Source organism: Electrona antarctica, assembly GCF_951216825.1.
Source record: "Electrona antarctica genome assembly, chromosome: 2".
NCBI lineage: Eukaryota > Metazoa > Chordata > Actinopteri > Myctophiformes > Myctophidae > Electrona > Electrona antarctica.
The window spans coordinates 21,233,332-21,254,695 of record NC_136807.1 but is presented as its reverse complement, the minus strand read 5'-3'; the positions used below and the strand labels follow the sequence as shown (position 1 = coordinate 21,254,695).

Genomic DNA, 21,364 nt, shown 5'->3' with positions numbered 1-21,364 from the left:
TACAATAAATCTGCACGGATTTACAGCAAATCGTACAAATGTTTTCTCCCATTCATATGTCCCATCTGGACGAATATAATCAAAGACATTTTTCAAATAAATACAAATAATAAATCAAACAAATCTCAAAATGGTTTGTGGATGGTTTACTGAAAATTAACAAGCTCTTGTGCGCAAAGCTGGACAAATTTAAACTTCATGTTCAGAAAAATTACATGTGCCTAGGTATAATTATTTTAAGGCAAGTAAATCTGAACAGACACCAAGAGAAACATTAAACAGACAAGAAAGACCTAAGATGACAAACAGAACTGGAATCCAGGAATAAAAACAACAGTATCAACTCTGGTTTAAAAAGCCTTGGATGGAGTTTGACGACTTCATCAATTCCAACATTAGATTGGTCAACTCAATATCAGTCTTTGTGGAAAGTAAGCATCTTGAAAGACTGTTCTCATCTAGTAGAATCAACTGCAGAAGTGTTGATGTCTTCAAATGAACCGTCAGTGGTGCCGTCTTCTACTCCTACAACCTCAGACACAACCTAGACGAAAGAAAAGCATTGTCATCATCCATAGTCACTTTGTCCCTAGCTACAAGTTCCACATAAAGAATGTCCTGAGAATGCAATGTTGTAGTCTGTTACCATTGCAATTTGCAAAGGTTTGTCATACGAGGCACATTGACCAACATACAAGAATTCATACATTTCCCTGGCCTATTTCTCTGTATGCAGGAATCAAACCCAACAGACAAATCCTTTAAAAGAATTACGTGAAATAAGTTATATGCCTTGGTCTTGCATCGAAAGCATGATCCAAACAAAGAAAAAGAATAATAAGTCTGCACACCGTTTTGAAAGCTCCCCAAAAACTTTATTTACCAAGGCGGGGTAAAAACACAACCTTTTCGGCCTCTGTGGCCTTCGTCAGGTATATTGGATAGCAATGCATATAGTACAGGTATATAAGTGGGCAGATACAAATCAGTGACAAGCACTCACTTATTTGGACTTGAACTCGCTATGACACTCAGGACAGAGAATGCAGCCATATGCACACATATATACAAATATCAAATCAATACCCGATCTGAGTGTAAACACAGCTCACTGAGCTATACAGAGTAGCCTACATCATGCATTGTCATTTCCATGTAATAACGTATTAAAAACATATTTAAAAAAAGACAAGACCAAAAAAACATACATATTTACATTTACAGGAATGGTTTGATGTCAAACTCTTCATTTAGACCGGGGTTGTCCACTTTTTCGATGCCTATATAGCGAAATTGGCTAATGTTGTGGCCAGCTTGCTTGAAATGTAGGGTTACGCTCGTCCCCGCATCGAATATTGGAGCGATGCTCGCTCATGCGGGTACGGAGGGCTCGATTAGTTTTGCCAACGTATCCCAAGCCACAGGGACATTTAATCATATAGATCACATTAGTGGAACTGCATGTGATCACCCCACGGATCTTTAGTGATTTACCACTGTGGGGATGCATATGTCATTTGGTGGTGAACCCACACTGTGCACAGTTACCGCACCTAAGGTTCCCCTCGGGAATATGATCTAAAAATGTACTTTTTTTCGGCTCAGGAGTATAAGATCTGACCAGCTGGTCTCTTAAATTTTGAGGGCGCTTAAATACTACTGCTGGGGACTTGTGTGAACACAGTGTTCAGCCTAGGATCTGACTGGATAATATGCCAATGTTTAGAGATTCTTTTTTTAAATTCAAAACCCATAGGAGAGTATCTGAGCACACAGAAGGGAGCATTAGCCTTTTTGGTTTTCATTTAGGGAGCGAGGCATTCCTCTTGTGTCTTGTTTTTAAAACGGTCGACAGCGACATCCAACCATTCCTGCTTATACCCTCTTTCTAAAAATCTGTTGGTGAGATCTGTAGCTTGCGCATGATAACCAGCATCTGTTCTGCAAACCCTTCTAGCTCGATGAAATTGGCTTTAATGTGTGGCACTGGGGCCACACACATTAAAAGTAAATTTTGCACACACACTGCCTGGATGTCAACAATGAACCTCTGCCCCAAATCTTCCAGAACGGCCTGTTATAGCGACACCAAGAGACTTTTGAAAAAAAAAAAATTATATTACTCCTCCAGATTCTGTCCAAAAATCCCGCAAATCGGCACAGTACACACCATCTCTATAGTCATGTGTTCAAGCCGGGATCTGTCCGATATTTCATATTCCATCCTAATTAAGCCTCAAATCGGCCTGGGCCATGGCTCAGTGGTCCAGGCACCTTGGCTGGTAATCCAGTCTGGCAGTGTGCCGCGGGTTCGACTCCCGATCCCGACGGCCTTTACTGCATGTCCCCCCCCCCCCATCTCTCTCCCCATTTCCTGTCAGCCTACTGTCTGTCCCTCCATGAAAAAAATAAAATAAAGGCGAAAGCCACAAAAAAAAAACATTTAAAAAGCCTCAAATCATGAACGGAGCATGCAATTTACGTGAAATCTTTCACAGACTTTCCTACTAGGCTGAGGAATATATCCCACCCTTTTCACATTGGCCTGTTATAGCGCCACCATCAATGAATACAGTTGCAACCACTATATTAATGGTAAGTATTTCATACAGCTTAAGTTCACAAATTCTGAACTATCCCTTTAATTGACTGTTAGTTTTAAATGAACACTGAGCATTTGTAGCATTGTAGAAAAGGTGCAGAGGAACATTTAAAACAAACAGGTCCATACTGGAGATTTTACCTGGTCATCCATAATGGCACCATCCAGGTCCACCTGGTCTGGGTCCTCTCCAGTCAAGATGTCCATGGGGTCCTCTGCGATGGCTCTGATGGTTTGGTCCTCCAGGGCAAGGGCAGTGTCAAACTGTAAGGGGGACGGAGGGCCCTGCATACCATCCCCTTCAACATCCAAGTCCTAAAAGACATCAGAGGGATAGGGAGTCTGTAACATGAATTCATTGTTGCTACTTTATACTCTTCAATACTCTGAGAATGTCATAGCTAGTCCATGAATGATCCACAATCACACAACAAAGTGACAACTGTATTAAGCACACCTTTCTTTAGGTGAAGAAAGTAGAAAAGTATTTCTGACATACATCACTGAACTCTAGAGGAAGGCTCTCTGTGGGCTGAAGCTCTGCTGCACTCAGGTACATGTCTTTGGCTGCTAGGGTGAGTTGTTCTTGTGGCGGAGGTTCCTGCTCAGGCTGGTACATAGGGGGAGGCAGCGGGAGATGAAGCGGACAGCGGGGCTCTTCTGACTGGCCCATGTGCACGGTGCGGTCGCACGGGACATCCTTCAACCCCGGACACATCTTGAAAAGTACTTGATTACTGTCCTGGTAGATGTCTACATAACATTTCTTGTTAAGGACAATGATAGTTCCAGTGCAGAATACTTCAGACTGCTCGAGAAACAGCTTCCATCCCCCAAAACAATGGAGAATCACGAGAATAGAATTGTATGATTAGAAAAAAAGAAAGAAAACAGTTACACAAATAATAGCTATTTTTCCAAGAACTGCAATTATCCCCATACAAATACACTTTGTGTAATTACAGCAAGACGTAAGACTTATTGTTTATTTGCAAAAAGCTTGCCTGTACAAATGTTATGCCTGAACGGTTTTGTACAATGAATTAGTACTTGCCGTTTAAGCATGGCTATTAAGAAGGATCTTGCAGAAGGATCTTAGTGTAACACTGTTTTCTGAACTAATCAGTTTCCAACTAACTTGGCAGTAATGACAAATTAAATACTGACAACAACTATTTAGTTCTGAAAACTGATGCAGACAGAACCACTTTGTGGCATAGAATGTAGTGCAGATGGGGTTAAGTCTATACAAAATGATATGAGGCTCATATGAAGCACAAAAAAACAGGAAAACAAGAAATGATCACATAGTGATATTTGTCAGGTGAAAGAAGCGTTGGTTTCATTATTTAGTAACGAACGCTCCTCTCAACCGGCCTGTCTCAATCATAACATTACATAACATTGGGTGTCTAAAGATTTCTGTTACCTGGTCATGTGACTTGAGTAACAAATACATGACAGCAGCGTGTGTCGGCAGCCAATTAGGACTAGGTCCCGACTAGGAGCCAAAGTAGTCATTACATTTGACTAATTCATATGTCAGGTTTCACATGACAAAAATACTGCATTACCTGTACAACTGCTGTCGGTATGAACAATAAAAAACTATATATAAAAAGCCTTTTGGAACTGTGGAAGAAGCACACATGAGCTCTGTTTGAAACCAACAACTGCAAGTTGTCATGATCAGGGCCATGTGGAACAAGATTCAGGAGAAAAATGTTAGGCAAGGCAACTTTAAATGAATACATTATCTCACTTTCAATTACAGCTTGAAATCCAAATGTGGAAAGAGATTATGGCAATACATATACTATACAGTATATAAACAGTAAATGGTGCATAGCACCATTTTCAATTGCTATGCAAGTGGCACCAAGAAAACATTTTCGTTATGACTGGCGTGAAAATGGACCAAGTTCACAATACAGTGGTCTTATTCAAACTACTGTACACATGATGAAAAAAGGATACGTGAGATGCAGTGTCGAGTCATAGGCAGGCATGGGTTTGTGCATCGGGTGCCTTCTACGAAGGAAATGCATTTTTCATACACCGTCCTTGCATATGGCTAGAAAAATCACAAGAACAAAAAAAGTTAAACATAATTTACCATACACAACTAGGATGTACAAAGCACTATATAATCAAGACTGCACTTATTGTCAGCCTTCTGATTGGACTGTGACCAACCAATCTGAGAATCCCATCGGCAAATATTCGGGAAAACAGCGACCCCTGTTGCAATGTTAAATAGAATTGTTGTCAACTGGAAAAGGCATTGCTTTTCCGCCTTGCTCCACTCCGAGTGGAATAGTAAGAGAGATCAAATAGTCTTTGATCTCGCCGCAAAGCGGGTGCCTATGGGCTATAGTTCCAAACAATGGAACTATCCCATTGAGATAGAATGAGTACTTACACATTCCATTGTTACAATGGGAGTCAACGCTAGTGTCGCCACTCTCTTACTATTCCACTCGGGCTCCACTACTACCGCTGCGCGACACTTTTTTCATTCCTACTTTCAACCTTTCCAGTGCGGAACAAAGACGACAAGAAGACGAGACGAGGAGCTTTTGATTGAATAATGTATCCATTAGTATCAACTATCAACACTAACATTGACAGGAGACATGGAGGATTTCGGCACGGGCCCCCATGAGGATTATGAAAACTATTCGTCCCTGATCCAGGACTATATTAATGTATTCTCCAATTTCGCATGATAAATGTGAAGCTATTGACGTGTCATAAGAACGGGAGAGATTGAGAATGATGTAACGCTATGAAATGATTTATTCATGCTAAATTAGCGCAGTTCCTAGGCTAACTCTGTAGCATGTTTGTCTTTTTCGACATTCTTCCCTATGTAAATGTTTATCGCAATGCAATCGTGTTGTAATCATAGCCATAGTGCATGCAATGGCGTGTTATTCAAAACATTGGGGTTTTCAATAAATCCATCTGACTGACGTGTCACACTAGTAGCTCAGTTTCTAGCGAGCAGTAGCTATTGATGTTAAGTAAAGTGGGCATCTGGGCACCTCAATGTAAAACTGCTAAATGACAGGCTTCTATAGTTTTTTTTAAAATCACATCAACGTTTGTATGAACTGGCCAGTAAGTGTCGTCGTCGACCGGACCAGCATTAAAGGGCTCCGCCAGACAAAGGCATCTGCTTTGCTTTATTGTAATAGTGTGTATATACATGTTGTTGGTCGAAGTAATGTAATGTCTTTATAACGACATTTTAGCAATAATAAAAATTCATGACTCATGTTTATGACTCATGTAGATTCTTTATTCAGATGTTAATTAGGACCCCACTGATTAATTCTACAGCAAAGCTATTCTGTACGCAAACAATAGTCTTCGCATACATATAGTGCAAATATCAGTCTATTGAACTTTCTTGTTTTGCCAAAAATAGCTGATTTACAGCTTTTTTACCGATTTGAGTGCACCTACAACAGGTAGTAGAGTTTAAGGCACTAAAGCAGACTTCAATTCCCGTTTTAATAAGTTAATTTATTGTCCTTTTATGAACGCTAACATTACTAAGTTGATGTATTCATAGTTATAAATAATGTATGTAACGTAATGAATGTACAGTATTAGGGTTTGCATCCCGTCAGAAGAAAATATAAAGAGAACCCACACCGGTAAATCCGGCCCACTAAATGTGATTGGGTAAAGCGCAGCTGGCTTCCTGAACTACAGCTTCCATACTTTGTAGGCCAGTGATACGTGAGTTGACGTGAGTCAACAGTCTGTCTTGAGAGACTATTGACCAACCAACAGGCTCCTTCTACCTTGTTCTGCCTCCTTCTGGTTGTTTATGCCGAGTTAACAAAATCAAATCTGAAAAATCATATTTTGAGAAAAAATATAAAATTATGCAGATTCACTATACTGTACCAGAGATTACTTTTTAGTGGGGCCAATATTAAATTAAGAATTGGATACATTAAATATAAATACGAGGCACCTGGTTAAACCTGGCTTATGATCACTGCTGTTGCCTATGAGGACCTTTGCGCGACCCAGTCCTGATTGGCTGGCCGAGTCTGACCCCATACTATGAAACGTAGCCTAACCCAATGGGGATCTGACCCCATACTCTGAAACGGCGCGCAGAAGTCTCAACCAAGTCCCCAGACTTCCATTGAAGTGAATAGCGGGGGACGGGCCTGTCGCTCCTCATCCACTCTCTAGATAATATACAGGTATTATAACTATGGTCTCAACCCAGAGTCTGTAATGCCGCAGAAAAGGGGGACAGATGAACAAGGGGAAACGCTTGTTTCACCTGGCTGTTAATGATATGCGTGTCATTCTTGTTTTCTTCCAATTGTAGTGGCTGGAGAAATCTCCAACCAAGTAACAATAACCAGTGGGCTTACGGAAAAGCTCTGCACCACCTCAAACGTATACAACTGCATCACTAGATGCAGTGCCATGTAGCCAATAGAGTTTATGCACAGGCACAAACTGAGTGGCAAAGTGAGTTTAATGTTGTTGAATGCAATTAGATAGGACTTTTGTTTGGACATAATGGGCCGTGTAGTTTTTTGCCACCCTGTAGGTGTCCCGAACTTCCTGTACCACAATGATGATGTCACATGCATACCCTGTATTTCGCTTTGAATAGGAACAAATCATCATTTTAATCTTGTGATGTTTCTTCTTTTATGCATTAATGTAAAGTTCATTATAAATAATATCCATTATTATTATTATAGCAGCAGTGTGTTAAAAGTTAAAAACCCCAGAGGAAGACACTTATGCAAGGGATAATGTATGGTTGGGTGGTCATTGTTGATAGATAAAATCACAGACAGGGTGATTTATATATAAACAATGACCACCCAGCCATACATTATCCCACTTATTACACGGCTACAAGTGACAACAAAACAAAGTATTTCCTTGTGGTAACTAAAGTATTCACAGCGTGTGCACAGTGCAACGAGTCGCCTCGGAAAAAAGGATGTGTGTGTTGATCAAATGGAATCAACTTTCGGGTACTGCATCGTCCATTTCAAATGTTTTCAAAAACATTCTTGAAAGCATGTCGTTTAGTAAAATGACATTATGTGTTAGTTTACATGGTCATGTTGGGTACAGCATAAAATCCAAGCAGCGCAGCAGCTATAGCCTGGTGCTCCGATGCTTTGATTAGACATTGGTCTGTTATAGAGTGGAGCGGTCATTATCCAGAAATAACACCGCTGAATTTGGCGATTGACCAATCGGAATCTACCAACCAACCAATGTAGCCTTCAGTAGTCCATTATGCACGTTGCATAAGGTTGCAAGTGAGAATAAAAGTAAATTACAAGAGAGACAACCCATTGGTTTGGCAACTAAAATTGGATACAGGATAGGTGGGTAGTGGGCACTATAGGACAGAGGTTCCCAACCACCGGTCCGCAGACCGGCACGTCCCACTTGTACGCGAGAAGGGAATCCCAAGTTTTCCCGATCGTCACCAGGATTTCCCAAACAGCGGTGAAAAGTTGACTCTGTCCGATTGAATGAAAATACCAAGGATTCGCCATGGGCCATTTCAGAGTAAAATCTGCCATATCTGGTGGCACTCTAGCGCCATTATTTTGAAAACCTCTGGCACATTCTAAGAGTTAATATAACGCCATTTAGGTCAACGATATAACATTATGTTGTGATGCGATATAATATTATAGCAGCGCAGCGGGTAGGCTACTTAAGCCAGTCAACGGTCTACCTGTGGGTTAGGTTTTGATGCTGATGTGCAGCCCCCCATATGAATATAATTTGATATGAATGACTCCCAGTTGTTTTTTTTTATCTCTGCCTGTGTGAGCACAGGTTTAGAGGGGTGAGTAATTACTAGCTAGCAAAGATCCATTCTAAGTGACCAAATTCCATGGCTAAAAGCTAAGGAGACACACCTGAAGAGCTCCTTCTGTGGCAGCCAGCCTCCTCTCCCTGAGCTGCCTGTGCAACAGGGCCTCGGCACCGTACCGCCGCCGGTACCGACGCAGAGCTTTGAGCTTTTTCAGGTTCTCCCTCTCTTTCATGGACAATCCCTCAGGTCCCGTCAGCAGACTTGGCCCTGTAAATAACACACACAGAGCATACATTATAAAAAGGACAATGAACTCAACATATGCTCATTAACGGAGAAAGTAAATGTGTTCTCTGTATGTGTACATTTATGTTGTGCTATGTCCTGTTCACATGTACTTATGTCAGTAGAGCAGCATTAACCGTTTAATGCTGTGCTGCCATTACAACATGCACCAAAGCAAATTCCTTGTATGAAAGTAATTGGCAACAATAAAATATTCCTCGCTCCGCATATAAACATGTACCTAATGGGAAGTTAAATCAGCCAAATAAATTCAGTCTGAAGTGTGACATCTCCATCCGTACCCAGTGTCTCGTGCTCCACCTTACGACTGTGTAGATATCTGCGCTTCTTCTCCTTCAGCAGGTGCTGCAGCCGTTTGAACTGGTCGATGTAGAGGGACTGTAGCCTAATCAGTTTCTCCCGGGTGATCAGAGCCACTTCTTCGGCTGTGTAAACACCTGCATGTCTGTAGTGGCAAGAAAGTTATAGTCACACTGTGGGCAAAATAGTAGAGGAGCCTATCAATCAGATTTTGATGCCCGTGATTTTGGAATGTTAATTTTTGGAGACAGGTATATCTTGATTCTTGGGGTTCCCAGAATACCAAAAAAACATGTCTCCAATTTTTTCTGTTGGGTTTTGCATGTGTAATTAGCATAATTAGCTAATGAATTGCCAAAAACGGAAATGACAATAACTTTGCTTCTAGGTAACTTATAAAGGTGATCTAAGAGTCTAAGTCTATGTTTGTGATGTCCAGAAAATCATCTGTTACCATTGTGAAGTCGTACAACTTTTCCTAATTAGCATAATTAGCATAAATGATGCAAAAACGACGTTAAAATCAGGAAATTGCTGCATTTTTCACATTTAGCTGACTTTTGTCATTAGTATAATCCGCATAGATTTATTTTTAATTAGTCTGGAAGTAGGAAATTACCCGTTTTGCTTTTAATAGATTGATAAAAGTGATCTAACAGTCTGTTTCTGTTTGTATATCCATACATTAAACTCTTGCAATTAAGTCATGCAACTGTGAGTCATGATCAAGTCATGATCAAGGTAATCATAGTTATTGAAAACACCTGAATGGTGCTGCTTGGACACATCATCAGTGACTAACCGAGGATACGGTGTTTCTGGTCTGCATTAAACTGTAGTAAATTGTATAAATGAACAATCTGAAGCAGAAGTATGCCCGGTTGGTTCCAGTCTACCTTGCAGAAATGAAGGCCCTGCAGACCACAGATCCAGAGATCTACCAATAATTTATGGATGGTCATTTCACTGTCAATAAGAATCAGATACCATTCTGTGCCATTGGGGTGGATCATGCACTTGAGCACATCAATCACATCATGAAGGTCACTGGAGGCCTTGTGGGCATTACTCAGAATGCCAGTGCTAGGGATAGGTTCTTGGGATAGACTTGCTGAAGAAGCACACCAGATGGCAGGCACACAAACATCTACACAAAATGAGCACCATGACTTGTCCATGGCTGTCTGGACAAGGCAGGAAAAGTATGTCCTTCGATTGAAGCATGTGATCAAGTCATCTTTGAATCCTCTAACATATGATGGCAAAGACCTATATGCAATATCATCACAAAAGTTGTGATGCCACCCCACGTGGAGAAAGATGTATGCAGCCAAGACGAAATTGGCCAGCAGAACTATGTTGCTTTTGTGAAAGAGCGCATTAACAAAAATGAAGTCAGTGTCTGGGCCAGAATCAAAAAGGTTCAACTGAAGATGTGGAAGAGTGCAGGAAAAGTAGTGAAGCACAAGCTGGCTGACCAGGTGGTGGAATTGAAGGATGACAGGTCACTGTTTGCTTGAATGCTGATTGTTGCTCGATCACGGTGAGAGATCAACCTCAAAGAAGCCATTGGCCAGCACGAGTTCACTGCCAAACCACGTGCCCTCTTTACAGTGACTGGTGGCCTTGGGCCCTGCACAGACAAGAGCAAGCTCATGACCATTCTCGAGGAGCTGCAGAATGAGAAGATGACTGGTGACGTTGGTGTTGATCAGCAACCACAGAGTGCTGCCACTGACAGTTGTCCCGTGCCAGCTAAGAGTGTAACTGTCATAGATGGAATGGCATTGGTACAGGAAATGGGAAAGCCACCATGGATCAAGACGTGTTCCCAGTGGGCTGACCACTTCATAGCCAAACTGGACACGAAGACCAAAGAACATAGTGAGATCCATGTAGTATTTGACCGCTATGACATTGCATCTTCACTGAAGGAGGCCACACGTAAGCGACGCCAGGGTGGCAAGCCCCCAACCACTTATCATGTGGAAGACAACACACCGATAGGGAAAGAAAAACAGTTCTTGTCAGGTATCAGCACCAAAGTAGCCTGATTATCAGACTGTAGCTTTCTTGAAGCTTCAGTCTGACATTGTCTCCTGTCTGAGCGATTTCAAGGGGGAGGGGATTAGAATTCCCCTCAACCAGTAGCCATTGTTGTTGTTTTTCCTTCCTTCCTCTGTGTGGTGCGCTGTGTGATGGCACTGAAAACGGGCCTCGGCGCTGATTGGTTGTTCGTTAGACCCACCCCCACCACCGATTCTCATTGGATAATACATTTTTGTACCGAAGAAATTATAGGTTCACAGTGCAACACCAGACCAAGAGACGCAGTCCACTCAGAGAGTGGGCGGGGTCTTTGGGCTGGATCCAGGCTAGCACCAAAGATGAGCTGACTGTCTATCTTGCTAAGAAAGCCCTCCAACACTTCCAGGGGAGACCCAACGTTTTTATAATCACGTCAAGGCAGGATGTCAACTCAAACTCTATTGATGTAAAACATCTCACAGCTCACAGGAAGAGGCTGACATAAGGATAATCCTGCACAGCCTGGATGCTGTCCAAAGAGGGGCAACACAGCTCTACATTGAGTCCCCTGACACTGATGTCTTTGTTCTTGCAATCCGACGGTACCATCAGCTGTGCAAGGACACCTATTTCATCACCGGAGTGGGGAACAAAAAACGTTGTCATCTCACTGGAGCCAGTAGTTCAGGCACTGGGTAAAACAATGACGTCAGCCTTACCAGGGTTCCCTGCCTTCTCTGGAGCTGACCAGACAGGCCATTTTGCTGGCAAGGGAAAGTTAACCTGTTGGCAAGCCCTGAAAAGGTGTCCTGTGGAGGTGGTATCTGCATTTGCTACTCTAGGAGCTACAAAAAAGCTCAGTTCTGACGCAGAAAAAAAGATTGAAGCATTTGTTTGCCAGCTGTACGAGCCCGGTACAAATCTTGTGGATGTTGGTGAGCTCAGGTGGAGCTAATTCACCAAGGAACAATTAGAAGCCGAGAAGCTGCCACCTACACAAGGAGCATTACATCAAGCCATTGCCTGTGCACATTATCAGGCAATGGTATGGGATCAGGACCAAGTACCTAACCCACAGATGCCACCAGCAACTCAATATGGATGGGAGGCTGAGGGAGATCAACTGGTGCCTGTTACAACACGGGATCCCCCAGCCCCAGGCACCATTACCCAACTGGTCAAATGCGGCTGCAAGAAATCACAGTGCATGTCACATTGTTCTTGTCGATCCCAAAATTTGAACTGCTCTGAGATGTGCATGTGTGGGGCAGATGAAGAGGTGTGTGGTAATGTAAGTAAGGCACATATGTTGGGGATTGACGATGACGATGATGGAGACCCTTCAATTTAAATGCATTTTCAAAACTTTCTGACTATTAGAATAAACAATGTGATAATTCTGTGACCATTTCTCATATTGTGATTTATTTCATATGAGGGATATATATATATATATATATATATGCAAATTACGCTAATAAGGAAAGGTTGCATAATCCTAGTTATGGAAAGAGAATATTTTCTAGACATGCAAACAGACTTACACTGTCTGTAAGATCACGTTCATTAATTTACTTAAAGCAAAGAAATATAGCTATTTCTGGTTTCAGTGTGATTATTACATAATTATTACATAGACAAAAGGTTGCATGATTTATTTATAGGATGATAATAATTCCTGGACTTGTAAACATACACTTAGAGTCTGTGAGAAGCTTTAAAAGTAAATTAAAAGTAAAAAATGCAACAATTTGCTGATTTGCACCTGTTTTTTTGCATAATTTATGCTAATTATGCTAATTAGGAAAGGTTGTATGATTTCACAATGGTAACAGATGAATTTCTGGACATCACAAACATGGACTTAGACTCTTAGATCACCTTTATAAGTTACCTAGAAGCAAGGTTATTGCCATTTTCAGTTTTTGGCAATTATATAGCTAATTATGCTAATTAAACATGCTAAACCCAACATAAAAAATTGGAGACATGTTTTTTTGGCATTCTGGTAACCTCAATAATTAAGATATACATGTCTCCAATAATTAACATTCCGAAATCACGGAAACTGATAGGCTCCCCTACTAAAAAGTATCATTTAGTTTTCTCAAGGTAATAGAGCAGTTGAGGATCTCGTGTTATGAAGTAATAGCACAATTAAAGAACTCCTTGACTGATGTTCCACAAATTGATTTACTGGATTAGATAGACACTTGGACAGAATAAATGGCCAGTGCTGAACAACATAAATAATCAATGTATGTAATGATAAACACTGACCAAACGTTTGGTTAGAGCAATTGAAATCTAATTATCGAGACCAAGAACAAACAAAGACAACAATTGGGTGAGACATTACTTGAGTGGATCTTCGTGATCACTGTCGACACTGTCAGGCTCACTGTCAGGATCGCCCCTCCATGTCTGGTCCAGCACTAGGGGAACCTGCTCCTCCTCACTCCAACTGTCCTCGTCTAAACAGAGATGCATGAAATGTACACACATCACCACAAACTGTGAGTATATTTAAAAAAATAAATCTTGGTCATGGCCAGACTGAGACAATGATTCAGGGCAGAAGTCATACAGCCACCAGGCCACCATGCCCCTCCACACGGGTACAGGCTTAGACATACTATTGGTCCGACTGTCATTAGGCCGACAACCTACCTCAAACCCTAACCTAACCCTAACCGCAAGCACGGGAGCAGCGCATGTTCAACCACATGTCCGACTGTTGTTTCCGCATGTCATGTTGGTTTGTCTAATCTGCGTGTGCATCCCCTCCACACACACACAACAACCGTAAATCATGGACAGTACTTCAAACTAGAAGTGGATATTGGTTATCCTATTAATCGGGGTTGCCCCTAAAAGCTCAAACCAAATATCACATGAGGGATTAACAAAGGTGGGGACACTTTGTTAATCCCGGCCTTTGTTAATCCCCAATTAAACGTAACAACCCAAATTCAGACAGTCCTCCAATCCAATGCTTTTCTCATCCATCCAGCCATGATATTAAATGTCCTCACCAACATGTGCCTCTCAGCTCTCAACACAACAGCCAGGCGACAAAAACGTTGTTTGCATGTGGACAGTGGAGTTAGGCCAGTACAATTATTAGGGGTCATGCCCAAAGGGCGTAGACCCCTTATTGTTTTCAACGCGTACGGATTCCGCCATGTTTAGCAGTTTTGAGAGTTCTGTTCAGTTTTCCACAACATTCAGCAATATGGTAGAGGGCCGTGAGAATCCTACAGGAACTGAAGCTCACAGTCATTAGTCAAAGACCTTTAGATCTCAGAATGAGTCCATTTTACGAATGGCTCAATCCACTTTGAGATAAAAAAAGCGACGTCAAAGCCTTGGTAACAGTGTTGTTTTTTACAGTAAATTTAGTTTTAGTCACATTTTAGTCACATGGAATGTTTTAGTGTTTAGTTAGTGTTTAGTTGACTGTTTAGTTTCAGTCAACTAAATATCATAAGATTTTAGTCGACTAAATCTATAGTTGATTTAGTCGACTAAAATGTATTTTGGCGGGCCTTGATGCCGTCGTAATGGCTGATTTTACACTTGCTGAAAATAGCTAATCTACAAGCGAGTGTAAAATGATTTCTACTGGATCTCTTGTCCACTAGTCCCTTCCTAACATTTTAGTCTAGTTTTTATTTGTTGAAGAAATTGTCAATATATTTAGTCTTAGTTTTAGTCATCATGTCTTAGTTTTCATTTAGTTTCCATTTAGTTTGTCAGTGAAAAAAGGTAGTCGCATTTTTCGTCACAGTTTTAGTCGACAAAATCAACACTGCTTGGTAACCACTTCCCTTGAAATAGGCCTTATGCAGCCGACACTTCCGCGTTCAGCTTGGGCCGCCGGAACGCTTCCGGTCTGGAGAAACTCATTCACTGTGAACGTACGGTCGTGATTTTGTAGGAATAAAGTTCAGTACTTTATACAACACTATTTCATTTGATAATGTGATGCCATTTTTTTTCATAGTTTGTATTATTTGTGTTGCGACGTTGACATGATGACATGAGTTAGAAACGTCTTAAATCTCCTGTTAAAAACGAGAGCTCTTCACGTATTTCTCCGTTGTTGCCATGTCCGCTTGTTATAAGCGACTTGGGGCTTGGCTTCTTTTCATAGACCTGGTTGCTTATTTCTCTCACACAATCTGGCAACACCGGTTGTTTACACTGCTGTGTATAACAGCTGGAGACGAGAGGTAGGTGTCGCCAAATTGTATGAGAGAAATAAGCAATCAGGTCTATGAAAAGAAGCCAAGCCCCAATTCTCTTATAACAAGCGGACATGGCAACAACGGAGAAATACATCAAGAGCTCTCGTTTTTAACAGGAGATTTAAGACGTTTCTAACTCATGTCATCATGTCAATGTCGCAACACAAATAATACAAACTATGAAAAACTATGGCATCACATTATCAAATGAAATAGTGTTGTATAAAGTACTGAACTTTATTCCTACAAAATCACGACCGTACGTTCACAGTGAATGAGTTTCTCCCGACCGGAAGCGTTCCGGCGGCCCAAGCTGAACGCGGAAGTGTCGGCTGCATAACGCCTATTGCATATCCATTAATGCGAGTGAAGTCTGGACTCTGGTTACGGACTACAGCGTTAGTTGACAGACAACCTCTTCAGCCAATCAGCATAACAAATAAAGCCGACGTCATCTCCAGTCTCCAATCAGTGAACGACACTAGCCCGGAACACGGAACCCGATTGCAGCTTTCAGTAGGCATCATGCCATGTCGGCAACACATCACAATCCCAAGAAGAGCGACAATCACAAACACTATATCGTTCGTTATTTAATGTACAAAGCCTTTGTTTAATTATTCTATATTCTTTCCTCTTGGAGAAAAGAAAATCACACCCGTGTGAAGTGAGGGGCGCCAAAATATTAAAGTCTAACTCATGTTGATTAGGTGCAAACAAACATTAAACGCCATTAACAATAAAGAGACAATATTACATAAATGACACATTATGTAGATTTTCCCTTCATTGTCAATGCGTTTACAAAACAAACATTGAACTAAAGAAAAACATTAAACCTGTGTATAGGAGGGGCTAGCGTCCCTCAAAAAACCTTCAAGGCAGACGATAGTATGACGTCTTCGTATGACATCACGCCTCTCTGTGTTACTTATACACTAATTTTACTAGTGGGTACAAAAAAACATTACTTGCGCAAGCAGAGCATGCAAGTATTGTGGTCGGCTGGACATATGTATACTATGTATGGCATGTGTGGTAGGTATATATACACTGGATGTTGATGGTGACGTAATTAAGATATATTTCAATGTCGGGTTATAACTGGCTGTTGATGACGTAATGAAGATAAGTTTCAGATTACATACATAGACATTACCTTTTATCCACCCGACATTCCGTGCTCAGCCAATCAAATCATTCAGTCATTCCGGCCAATCACTTTTGGCGTCTTCACTTTTCTGCCCTCACTTTTATCTTCAATATGTACTTTGTTCAGCCAATCAAATCATCGATATGGGGTGAGCCAATGTTTGTGTTCACTCAAACCCAGAAAGCTGGGCATAGGAGGGGGCTAGCGCCCCTTAAAAAAGGATTCACAGAAATTAAATTAAACTAGTGGTGACTCAAAGTGCATCACATTTACCCAGAGTGCGGCTTGCTTCACTACGGCTTCCGTCAAGACCCTGTGTTTCTGATCGGTTGTATCCACTGAGCTGAGACAGCAGTGTTTCTGGGGACGGACCAGAAGATGCCTTTCTCATCTGAGCACGGAGAGCCATGGCATTCCTCCGAGCGTGCTCTGCACAGAATGTCACCCTGATGAACAGAGGAAGTCATTAGTGGTGGATGAAAAAGAGACAGCATAGGTAAAGATACATGTATTGCGCTTCCTGACTCCTAAAATCTGAGTCTGAACACATAAGGACATTTCTACTTGACAGCATTTGAAGATTTCAAAGAAGAATCAACTGCTAACCAGGCCTTGCAGAAATCTACAATGTTGTGGGAAAATTTTAGATTTTCTTCTGCAGATCCTTGTTGGGAGGCATTTAGAATGTTCACTTTCCACATACCCGTCTTTCTTCTCCACCTTTGGAGCAGCACTGGGGCAGCGTTTGCCGTTCTTGGTAGAGACATAGCTGCATTGTTTATAGGGGGCATTCTTGTCCTCCAGTATGTGCTTGATACAAAAGTCCAGGGCATCAAGCCGAGGCTGAGGGCAGGGTCGCTGGGTGAAGGCACAGGCCTGAGGCTCCTGGGGACGAGCAGTCTGGGTCACCCGACCCCGACTCGACGGCAGTACGTGGATCCGTATTCTGTTCATAACAAAATCTGCAAGGCAATTGAAAGGGTATTCATGAAGGCATTATGTTTTATTAATAGTTATAGGATCCTAATCAGTGGCTGGAACAGAAGGTGTTCCCAGTCTGTTACATTTTTAATTTAAAAATGTGATTGTTTGGCTGACAGATTGGTGGTCCCCGTCTGTTGAGCGCAAAGGCTACGAGTTATATTTACAAATCGTACAGAAGCTTATATTATATCGTTGGCCAGACATAGCGTGCGGAAGGAACGCGTTATTCCAATCAGTTCCTTTCCCCTCCATCAGGCGCCCCGGTTGGCCAGGGAGCGGTAGTTTAGAGACCAGGATTACTGCATGTTTTTTGTGGGGGTACCTACCCTAGGCATAGGACAAAGGGAGAACACGCAAACTCCACACAGAAAGGCTCTTTTGCCAACCCCACCTCAGGCACTGATGACACGGAGGAGAGAATACGCCCCCAGCGGGAATCGACCCCAGGACCTTCTAGCTGAGGCAACAGCACTACAGACTGTGCCACCGTGCCCCCCAAAAAAAATTAACATTCTGGATTTAAGTGGTTTCTTCCCGACAGCAGAGATATATGTAAGCTGACAGCTGTCTGTGTTTATGAATAAGCACAGGCTAGCTCTGGTCCATAGTGTTAGCCTGGGAACCAGACGAAGACAAATCTGTCAGTGCAAAAAAGAAATGCCCAATAGTCTGGCAAAGTGAAGGAGGAGAACTTCTAGAAGAACTCCTAATGCTATGGACCAGAGCTAAGCACAGGCTACACAGCCAAACTGACACAGTAACACTCAACCTGAGTGAGCTCTAAAGTCTAACCATACCAGTAAGACGCCCTGGGGGCGAGAAGCGACCTCGCCCTAAAGGATGAGGTCGCGCTGAAACAACATAACTTCTTAATACGGCACAGTTGAGAAGCAGGAGTTAAACTATTAATCTGGTGTCAGTGAGGTCAGATGTAGATTTGCTGGCCGGCTCCATATATGCAGATGTAGCAGAGCCATAGAGTAGACAGAGTTGCGACATTGAGAGGGCAGAAAACAGCCCGGTCACGTGGTTCATGTACTGCACGAGCCCAGACTCCAATGCATTCCGTAAACTTCCGGTGTCCCTATTCGCCAATAGAAATCTATGTAGAAGAGCAGCCATTGGACTGGCCCCATGAAGTGAATGGAGTTGTAACTCCGTCTTACTCTATGGCTCTGAGATGTAGGTGATCATCCCGTCTTCTCCATGCCATGATCTTCATATATAGACTGCCATATATGTTGACTGCCATATGACACAGAGCGTGTCACGAGGTGTGATGTTCTGACAACCTTATATGGATGCGTGGCCGACCGACCGGCGGGTTTTGCAGGGAATTTTTCATAGTAATCTGCGACTTAGGGTTGCAATTATTGCAGGTGGAGCTTTAACATCAACGCCTAACAATTTATTTAAAGCTGCTATAAGCAATAATGTCAACATTTGAATGACTTTTTTTCTTTTTGGTTTTCAGACAGCCAGCAATGGGTAGAACGCTCCCCCCCAAAAAATGTAGTCTCTGTGACACATCTAGGGGCCGCAATCTGCATTCAAAGATTTTCCTAGAAGCTTTGTCATTGGTCGATTTGCCTGTCTGCTTCCTGATTGGTTAATCATTGCGACCGGGTTTTCTTCGACCAATGACAAAGCTTCTAGGCCCCTAGATGTGTCACAGAGACAACATTTTTTGGGGAGCGTTCTCATTGCTGGCTGTCTGAAAACCCCAAAAAAAGAAAAAAAAAGTCATTAAAATTGACATATTTTTGCTTATAGCAGCTTTAAGACTGCCCGCAAGTATATAGTACAATAAGGTTAGACAATATTGTACTGCCCAATATGCAAATGGAATATTTAAGCACAACTAACAAACATTGGATGGATGTGTGTCTGATCAAGTAAAGCAGACAACTTTAATGCAAATACACACACACACTACAACTGAGGTAAGTTAGTCTGGGTCAAACGCAGCACTTAACCCTGTAACACACAGCGTTGCAATAATACAACATATTTTAATTAATTAAATATATTTTTTTGTATGATCTTTTTTCCCCTGAACGTCATCATTGATGTTCATTGCAATGCCATTGGTCATGATATTTGCATATAAATACCCACCAGAGGCTGAAATTCACACAAATTAAAAATCTCTGGACTCTGCAATTTAACAATTTTGAACCTATGACCTTTGACCTTTAACCCTGATAAAAGTAAGTAAAATAACTGTAATATGTTTTTTTGTGATCATTACAATGTCTAGAACATGATTTATTTAGTATTGTGAAAGATATCCCCCAAATGTAAATTATTAATTTATTATTATTATTTTAATAATTATTATAAATGTGCATAAAATCTTCTAAAATATTTTTTTTACATCATTTCCTCTGATAAGTCCTAGTACAAGTATGAAGTAGTAGTAAGGTTGAAATCTCTTTTTTGCAAGTAGAAATTAATCCGGGTTTTACAGGGTTAATATTGTAACGGCATGCAATTATCTGTACATCGAGAGTACATTTTTATTTGATCAAGATACTAATATTTTTAAGTCTTTAAGGGAACAGAACAGCCACTAAAGCTAAACCAACATGTGGTCAGACCGTCAAGGGCTGTATTCAAAGTTAAACCCGCCTCTTCTTACTGCGTCACGGCAGTTTGCTGTTGGCTGTGCAGTCAGTCGCCATATTTGATTAGCTGTGGTGGCTAATGTTAGCAAATCCCAAGTTCTCTTTAATAATTGTTTTTCATTCACCAGCGACGATATGCAGCCTATTCTCTGGACACTACTAAGGCACTCCGATGTCGAAAGATGAAAATATTTCATAATTTAGGCTGGTAGCCGGCGGCGCTTACCTTGTTTTCAGTTACCCAGACCGACCTAGCTGGTGAACAAACAACACTGGTCTGGAACTGCGAGTCTGCAACTCGACTGCTGCCGAACAAGCTGAGCACGCCCATTTCGGGTTTTGATAGCGGTGATTGGTTGAAAGCATATCATATAGCCATAGCATATATGCCATAGACTCTACCATAGACTCTACATTCATACTCTATGGCATAGAGTATGAATGTAGTGATGGTTGTCTTGGAAAAAAAGGCAACGCAGTTTCTTAAACTATTTATTGACATAAGATTATATCAACCACATATCAAAATGAACAGTGTTCACAAGTAACAATGGAGACCTTTAACTCAAAACAAGATCCCAAATGATTCAATTCCAGACCTGAGTGTCACTACTACACTAAACACCAAGACGTGACAAATTAAGAAATTTCAAAGTTGCAGAGGTGCAGCAATATTACGGTACTTTGCATTGTTAGGTTGCATGAGTTTTATATTATCATCAGGTTTATTTTGCAACAATTCTCGACACAAGTCTTTAATATGACTTCCTAGGGCCAAATACTGTTAATACTCAAGTTGGAAGTTTAGCCATCAAATTACATGGTAATGATAGAACACACATATTCTGTCCAACAATGACAAATGGAACATTTTAAATTGTTTGCCTGCTAGGCAATTCTACTGGGATAAAGATTCAGTGCACTCCACTTTTTCCACTTGTTTCTCAGTGATAACCAAAACTTGACAGATCAAACGAATATCTCTGCTAACCTGAGCAGTCATCAGAGCAAACATGTTATCTATTAAGGGCCATTTAAAATCACATTACTGTGGTTTCTCTGGTGTATTAATAATGTATTATTGTGAACCTCCAATAAAACAGAAATGTTTTAGTTTTTAACAGGGGGGACAGGATTAAATAAATCTGGAGGAAAGAAAAAAAGTATGTTGAGTCATAATACTATACAATCAAGTTCATATACGTTACAGGATCCAAATGTACATAAGATATCCAATAATTCTGCTTACACACAGCTTCTTTCACAATTTAAATGGGAGTA

At 41.3% G+C, this 21,364-nt stretch overlaps 1 protein-coding gene across 1 annotated transcript; it reads right to left on the bottom strand.

Moving 5' to 3' along the window:
- Positions 1-131: 131 nt before the first annotated feature.
- On the bottom strand, positions 132-20,430 carry kansl2 (KAT8 regulatory NSL complex subunit 2). The gene is made up of 10 exons (XM_079517182.1): positions 20,310-20,430; positions 17,176-17,434; positions 16,746-16,918; positions 13,429-13,543; positions 9,023-9,186; positions 8,539-8,702; positions 4,580-4,676; positions 3,102-3,355; positions 2,744-2,917; positions 132-544 (listed from the first exon to the last, which is right to left on the bottom strand). Exons 2-10 carry the CDS (start codon positions 17,424-17,426, stop codon positions 455-457), a joined length of 1,482 nt encoding a protein of 493 aa, XP_079373308.1. The 5' UTR covers positions 17,427-17,434; positions 20,310-20,430; the 3' UTR covers positions 132-454.
- Positions 20,431-21,364: the final 934 nt, after the last annotated feature.

Coding starts and splice junctions, on each gene's coding strand:
- kansl2 (XM_079517182.1), bottom strand. CDS start 17,426: ATGAACAGAATACGGATCCACGTACTGCCGTCGAGTCGGGGTCGGGTG. Junction 4,677..8,538: donor CCACAGAAGGAGCTCTTCAG/GTGTGTCTCCTT, acceptor TGATTTTTCTAG/CCATATGCAAGGACGGTGTA. Junction 545..2,743: donor GTGCCATTATGGATGACCAG/GTAAAATCTCCA, acceptor TCTTTCGTCTAG/GTTGTGTCTGAGGTTGTAGG.